This window comes from Nomascus leucogenys, chromosome 24, assembly GCF_006542625.1.
Source record: "Nomascus leucogenys isolate Asia chromosome 24, Asia_NLE_v1, whole genome shotgun sequence".
NCBI lineage: Eukaryota > Metazoa > Chordata > Mammalia > Primates > Hylobatidae > Nomascus > Nomascus leucogenys.
This window is the reverse complement of record NC_044404.1, coordinates 24,103,808-24,110,760: the sequence shown is the minus strand read 5'-3', so window position 1 is coordinate 24,110,760 and position 6,953 is coordinate 24,103,808. Positions and strand designations below refer to the sequence as shown.

Genomic DNA, 6,953 nt, shown 5'->3' with positions numbered 1-6,953 from the left:
GCTCTGCCCTCCACACGACCATGCCTGAGCCGTTCCCTCCTTTCCATTTTAACAGGGGCTCGGGTTGGGCAGAAAGGACCCAGCTGAGGGGAGGAGCAGTGTGGGGGGACACGGGGGACAGCTCCACCTGTCGCTGCTGCCCAGCAGGCTGGAGACACGGAACGGCCCCTCCCCTTGGGCCCCGTCCCCCATGCCATAGCTCTCATCCATTGTCATCGCACTGTCTCAGCACTGCTATATTTAAGACAGTGCCGTCTCCGGGATCGCATTCTTCTCCCGGTGCCCGCTGAGCTGAGGGCAAGAAGAGAACAAGGACCCTCTCGGCCCCCGGAATCTTCTCCCCAGAGACTCCTAAGTGGGCACACTGCTTCTGTGAGTCACCCCCGGAAATCAGGGCTGGGGAGGGATGCCTCCTAAGAGTCAGCCACTGGAGAGTGATATCTGTGGGTGCGTGTGTGTGTGTGTGCGCGCGTGTGTGTGTGTGTGCGCGCGCGTGTGTGTGTTTGTGTGTATGTGTGTTGTGTGTTGTGAAAGGAGCCTGGGAAATTTGTGCTGAGGCAGCACCCGAGTGAAAATGGGAGGGGATTCCAGAAACCCCTGCCCCATCCCACTGTTCTGTGTGGCCCTGGGTCTTCTGAGAGTTGAGCTGTCTGTGATGTGAAAGTTGCAAAAAAAAAGTGGGGGCTGCCCTGGGAATTGGAGTCTTTCCTGCGATGGAGCAGCGATAAGCGGCAGCCGGGCTAAGCTGGCAAGTTCCACGAACTTAGAGCGGAGCTGGCTGAGCCCGGCTTGGCCAACCCCACAGGCAGGGAAAGAGAGCGAGTCCTCGCATCCCAAATCTTAGAGCTGGAAGGGATTTCATCCAGTGCCTGGCAGGAAACCGAGGCCCAGACGGGAAAGGAGTTGCCTCAGCTCATGATTGGCAAGGGCAGGATTCGGCCTCGCGGAAGCTGGTGGAGCCCCTGGCTAAGAACACGTCCTGGCCTGTGCCACCCGCCGCCCCACAGGATGTGTCTCTGCTCCCGGCCACCCCCTGCCCCCAACGCAGCTCCCCTGCCGGCAGTTCTCGGAGGGATCTTGGCTCAACTGCTGTGCATTTCTCTTTCCCTCGTGAAGAAGGGGAGAGGCCTCCTTGGCAGATGGAGGCTTGGGAGGAAAGCAGAGGGGAAGGCTACGCAGTGGGACCTCTGGCCTAGATTTTTGCACCCCAAGAGAGGGAAGCGGGGGCAGTTTCCTCTCCACGCAAGCACACACAGTGTTCTGGGAAGAGGCACCCTGGTCCTTCGGGAAAGAGCAGGGAGGCCGCAAACTTGTCCCTGCTTAATCCCACGCATCAGTCAGTGCTTTAAAAAGAATTGGTGGCTCATCCACTAAAGCCAGGGGTCTGATTGCTGGAGGCCCTGAGGTCAGGGACGAGTGCCAGGCCCCTGCCTGCTGTGCTAATCGGGAACAGAGCATCCAGAGGAAGGGAGCCAGTGGCTGGTGCCAGGGAATGTTAACTCTCAGCCACTGGAGCCGGGGCCATCGTGTCCCAGGAAAGCTGGGGCAGAGTGGGGGTCCTCACTCCACCTAGGGTGGTACCCAGCAGCTCTCCTCCTGGGCCATGAGGAAGAAAGAGCAGAATGAGCAGGGCTAGCCACTTCTTTTGGTGCAGAGAGAACTTCTTCCAACGGGAGGGAGTGATACGAAGCCAAAGAAGGTGACTGTCCCATTATGTCATTTGAGATGATTAGCAGGAGCCCAGGGAGCTTTAGGGGCAGCCCTTGGTCCCAGCTAACCCTGCAGCCATCCATTCTCTTTTTCCTGATGCCCACAACTGCAGACATCCAAAAGGAGCAAACTTCTAGGAAGCAGAAGGGGTAAAAGCCCACTAAGACTGACCCTCCACAGCCCGAGCCCCAGACACCCCCACCACATGCCCCTTCCAGGCCAAGGACTCTCCAATAAAGCCAGTGGGCTCACATTCCATGTCATGGACTTAGAGAGATGGTCACCTGGATGCTGTGTTCACATCCAGGCAGAAGATAGCCTACACGTGCACACACACACACACACACACACACTGCCACCTCCAGCAGGCCCCTCAAGAGAGGCAGGGGCCAGACAGAGCTGACCCCACAGAAACTGACAGGAGCAGGCCAAGGCAGGCAGTCGTCCCTCTTCTGTTTCCATCCCCACGCCTGGGCAGGAACCCTCCCATGCCAGAAGCCTGCAGACCAGGATTCCCACCTGGAGGAGGTGTGAAAGCCATTCCAGGGATTCCAGCTTTAGCATCAGAGGGGCCCTCAGAGACCCAGCAGTGACTGAAGCCCGGATATGAGAAAACTTAGTGCAAAAACCCACAGCCAGCGGGCGCACGGGCCTCCCACACCCCTCGTTTGCCTCTCCATATCCGTGGATCCACTTCCTGAGCCTCCCCTGGGTCAATGTGATCCAGCCCCACTGGGCACCATCAGGGGCCTAGACCTGAGTCTCGGGAATGCAAAGGAGATGTGTACATTGCAATCCCCTTATAAGGAGAAAGGCCCTGTGGCCCACCGTGTCTTCAGCCTTGGCCACGGCCTGGCCTTGAGTGGACATATGACATAGAGGTCAGAAGGGCTAGGGGTTGGGCTAGGGATTGGCTGCCAGTCATGGCCCCACCACCATGCTGGGTGACCTTGGGCAAGTACTGCCCCTGTTCACCAGTCAAATGGGATAATAATGGTGCTGTCCTCATTTGGGTTATTGCAGGGACTGGGGATAATGCATTTGAAAACTAACATGGGCCTGGCGCATAGTAAGTTCTCACTATTGTTACTTTTAATTCACTTACAATATTGTTGAACAGTCAAGATGCACAGATACAAAATAATTACATAGAGAAGGCATTGTCTGAATCAATGCTAAATTGTGGAGTGCTAGAAAATAAGTACAAAAGAAATTAGAAAAGGGAAAATTCTAGGTGGCCTGTAGTTTTTCAGCAAGGCTTCTTAGAAAAATAATGCTAATGTCTAACAGTTATGTTGTACTTACGAAGCCCCAAGCACTCATCTAACCTTCACAACTACCCTGGGAGGGTGGAAGACCCATTTTACAGATGAGGAAACCAAGTCATGAGTCTTTCCCAAGGTTACACACTTGAAAGCTGGGATAAGGAGCTGGGATCACACCCTGTGGGCTGGACTCAGAGTCTCTGTGCTAATTAGCATGCCCTCAGTTGGGGTTTGAAGCATGACTAGAGCTAAGCGGGCCAGGAGGAGGGGAAGGGTGTGCCAGGAGAGGAAACCAGCGTGGGCAAAGGCTCAGAGGTAGGACTGAGCATGGCCGGTGCAGGAAGAATGGGGACGCCTGCCCGTCCTGAGTCATAGACACAGCCGTGGACATCACAGTTCCAATCACTCATCGTCTGGGGAGCTGAGGCCCATAGAAGGGAAAACCTTGCCCCAGATCATACAGTGAGACAAAGGCTGGGCTGCAGCTGGAAGCAGCTAGAAGCCAGGGCCCTGCTCCCTAACGTGGGGCTCTGCTCAGTCAGCTGGGGAGCACGTGGGGCGGAGGAGAAGCCAGGCTCAGAGCCCAGGGCTGCCTCTGTCACCTTGGGCAAGTCCCTCTCCTTCTCAGACCTCAGTTTCCCTGTCTGCCCACTACAGAGAGGACACCCCCACCCCCCATCCTGCCAGCCTCCTAGAGATGCTGAGAAGACTGCATGGGAGGGGGTAGGCGGGCACCTGGTGGAATGACTGTGGACCTTGGCCTTGACAGGTTGTTGCTCTCGTAGCCATGACTCTGCCGCACAGCTTGGGAGGTGCGGGGGACCCCCGGCCCCCCCAGGCCATGGAGGTCCACAGGCTGGAGCACCGGCAGGAGGAGGAGCAGAAGGAGGAGCGGCAGCACAGCCTGCGCATGGGCTCCTCGGTGCGGAGGCGGACCTTCCGCAGCAGGTGGGAGCCGCAGGGTCCCCGCCCAGCCACCGCCCTGTCCCCAGGACCCCCGGGCTGAGCGGGGAGGCCCAGCCTAGCCCTCTGGAGGCTCCAACCTGATGGGGGGAGGGACATCCCTGCTTTCTGAACCCCCTGTCTGAGGGGGGAGACACAATTGGCTCTCTGGAGACCCCCATGTGATGGAAGAGGCACAGCCCTGTCCTCTGGAAACCCTGTTTGAGGAGGGAAGCACATTCAGGGTTGAAGGGATGCAGCCTTGCTTTCTGAGACCCCAGTATGAGGAGGGAGGCACAGCCCTGCCTGCTGGCGCCCTGAGGCTGAGGTGGGCAGATGCAGCCCTAATCTCAGGGAGCCCCCAGCCAATCCTGCAGGAGCCATTCACTCCCCTCCTTCTGGGAGCAGCGAAGAAGAGCATGAGTTCAGCGCCGCGGACTACAGCCTGGCAGCAGCCCTGGCTCTGACAGCCTCCTCTGAGCTGTCTTGGTAAGTCAGGCGAGCTTCCCAGGGAGCCGTGGCTGAGGAGGGGCCATCCTGTCCGGTCCCCAGCTTCCCTGCTGGCCTTTCACCCCGAGTGTAAAGAACCTGCCCCAAATCCCACATCTAGAATAAGGGTCTAGACAGGAGTTTAAGCCCAGGGCTACCTGCCCGCGAAGCCCACACGCCACCCTCTGGAAGGGTGCACGTGTCATAGCGGGGGACTGTCCCCAAGGAAGAGGGTAGGGGCCCACTTCACCAACAGACTTCCGGGCTTCACATGGTGGAGGAGGGGGCTAGGAATGGGATAGAAGGAGCAAGTAAACCAGGCCCCAGTTTCCCTCGAGGCCAGAGACTGAGGAGGCCTCTGAGTGAGCCGGCGTGGAGAGGCAGCGTCCAGCTTGAGGCAGGGCCCTGGGCTAGGAGGCTTGGGTGGTGGTCCTGGCTGACCTGAAGCAAGTTGCTAAGCCTCAGTCCCTGCCCTATAAAATAGGGACACTAAGGCCTGGCCACTTGGCTATCGTGAAAACAAGACGAACAAAGGTTTGTGAAAGAGCCTTGAAAACAATGAAAACAGTCAACTATTTATTAAGCACCAACTGCAAGCAGGGCCCTTCCAGGCTGTTTTGGAGGCAAGGGAAGATGCGAAGTCATGCATGTCCTCCAAAAGTTTAAAGCATCCTGGCACTGCTGGGCATGGGGAATGGAATTGGCCAAGATGCCCCAGGCCCCCCCATCCCTGCCTGAGCCCCGATGGCCTCTGTCACGGCAGGGAAGCCCAGCTGAGACGTCAGACCTCTGCCGTGGAGCTGGAGGAGAGAGGGCAGAAGCGGGTGGGCTTCGGCAATGACTGGGAGAGGACCGAGATCGCCTTCCTGCAGACCCACCGGCTGCTGCGCCAGAGGCGGGACTGGAAAATGCTGAGGCGGCGGGTAAGGGGGTGGGCTGTGGAGCCCCAGGGCCTGGGACCTGTGACGCACCTCTTGCTGCCATCCTCACCCCCTTCCCAAGAGGCGGGACGTCCAGGGCAGAGTCCGGGCTTTGGGTTTGCATCTGATGCCCCTACACTCCAGCAGCGTGAGCCTGGGCAAGCACTTCCCTGGTCCTGAGCCTCAGTACCCTCATCTGTAAAATAGGGCTGGGCGCGGTGGTTCATGCCTGTAATCCCAGCATTTTGGGGGCCGAGGTGGGTGGATCACCTGAGGCCAGGAGTTCGAGACCAGCCTGGCTAACATGGTGAAACCCTGTCTCTACTAAAAATATAGCCGTGTCTGTAATCCCAGCTACTTGGGAGGCTGAGGCAGGAGAATTGCTTGAACCCAAGAGGTAGAGGTTGCAGTGAACCAAGATCACACCACTGCACTCTAGCCTGGGCTACAGAGTGAGACTCCATCTCAAAATTAAAAAATAAAAATAAAATAAACGTTATTGTAACAATTCTGTGCTGAGGTGGGATTTAAATGAGCCTGGGTTTGGAAAGTGACTTTCCCGCTGCCTAGAACACAGAAGCCCCTCAGGAAATGCTAGTCCTGATGAGTATCAGGATTTGAACCACTCTCCAAACCCCCCCAGCTCATACTGACGCAGACTTTCTCAGTGCCATGTCTTTCACCCCCACAACCCCACAGTGGGCGGGGGATTTTCTTATCATCCCCATTTTGCCGATAAGGACACCTAGGACCTGCCCATGGTCCCCCAGCTAGTCAATACCTTGACCCCAGGCCAGCTGGCTCGAAAGCCCATGCCCTGCCCACAGTGCCACCCTGCTCAGCTGGTGGAGGGGACCGGGAACTCCAGCCCATGTGGGTCTAACTACAGAGTCTGGGTGTCAGTGGGGAGGTAACGGCAAAGATGGCAGAGAAGTGGTCCCTGGCTCACAGTGTCATACGCCTCCTCCCGCCTCCAGACAGAGGAGAAGGTCCAGGAGGCCAAGGAGCTGAGGGAGCTGTGCTCTGGCCGTGGGCCCTGGTTCTGGATCCCTCTTCGCTCCCACGCCGTCTGGGAGCACACCACGGTCCTGCTGACCTGCACTGTCCAGGCCTCGCCACCACCCCAGGTCACCTGGTAAGCCGCTGGGGCAGGAGGGGGCTCTGGGCCTCTGGGGTCACAAGTGAGCTCCTCACATCCAATACTTCTGCCAGGACTTCTCGCTGCAGACACGTGAACCTTGAGCTCTGTCCACCCACCAGATAGAGCAGCTGCTGGGGAACCAGGCCTGGGTTATTTTTTTTAGAGGCAGGGTCTCACTCAGGCTGGAGTGTGCAGTGGAGTAATCATAGCTCACTGCAGTCTTGACTCCTGGGCTCAAGTGATCCTCCCATCTCAGCCTCCCAAGTAGCTGGGACCACAGGCATAAGCCACCACGCCCTGCTTAGGCCTGGGTTATTCTTAGCTGCCCCGCAGCCAGCCTGGGGCTGGAAGACTGGGCCCCTGGGGAGCCAGCCCTCATAAAAATATGATTCTGGTCTCATGAGAAGGCAGGTGCTGCAAGCTGGGCGTCTCCAGGGTTGAGGATGATGGTGAGAGGCGGGACAGGGGCCAAGGGGCAGGGAGGAG

General features: G+C 57.9%; 1 protein-coding gene across 1 annotated transcript in view; it reads left to right on the top strand.

Annotated features, from left to right (window-relative positions):
• The first annotated feature begins 237 nt into the window (after positions 1-237).
• The window catches only part of MYOM3 (myomesin 3), a 56,448-nt gene continuing 49,732 nt past the window's right edge, over positions 238-6,953 (top strand). Inside the window, exons 1-5 of the mRNA XM_030805356.1 lie at positions 238-372; positions 3,745-3,923; positions 4,326-4,406; positions 5,170-5,329; positions 6,304-6,461. Coding sequence (XP_030661216.1) covers positions 3,763-3,923; positions 4,326-4,406; positions 5,170-5,329; positions 6,304-6,461 — 560 coding nt within the window. The 5' untranslated portion in view covers positions 238-372; positions 3,745-3,762. The remainder of the gene's footprint in view (positions 373-3,744; positions 3,924-4,325; positions 4,407-5,169; positions 5,330-6,303; positions 6,462-6,953) is intronic.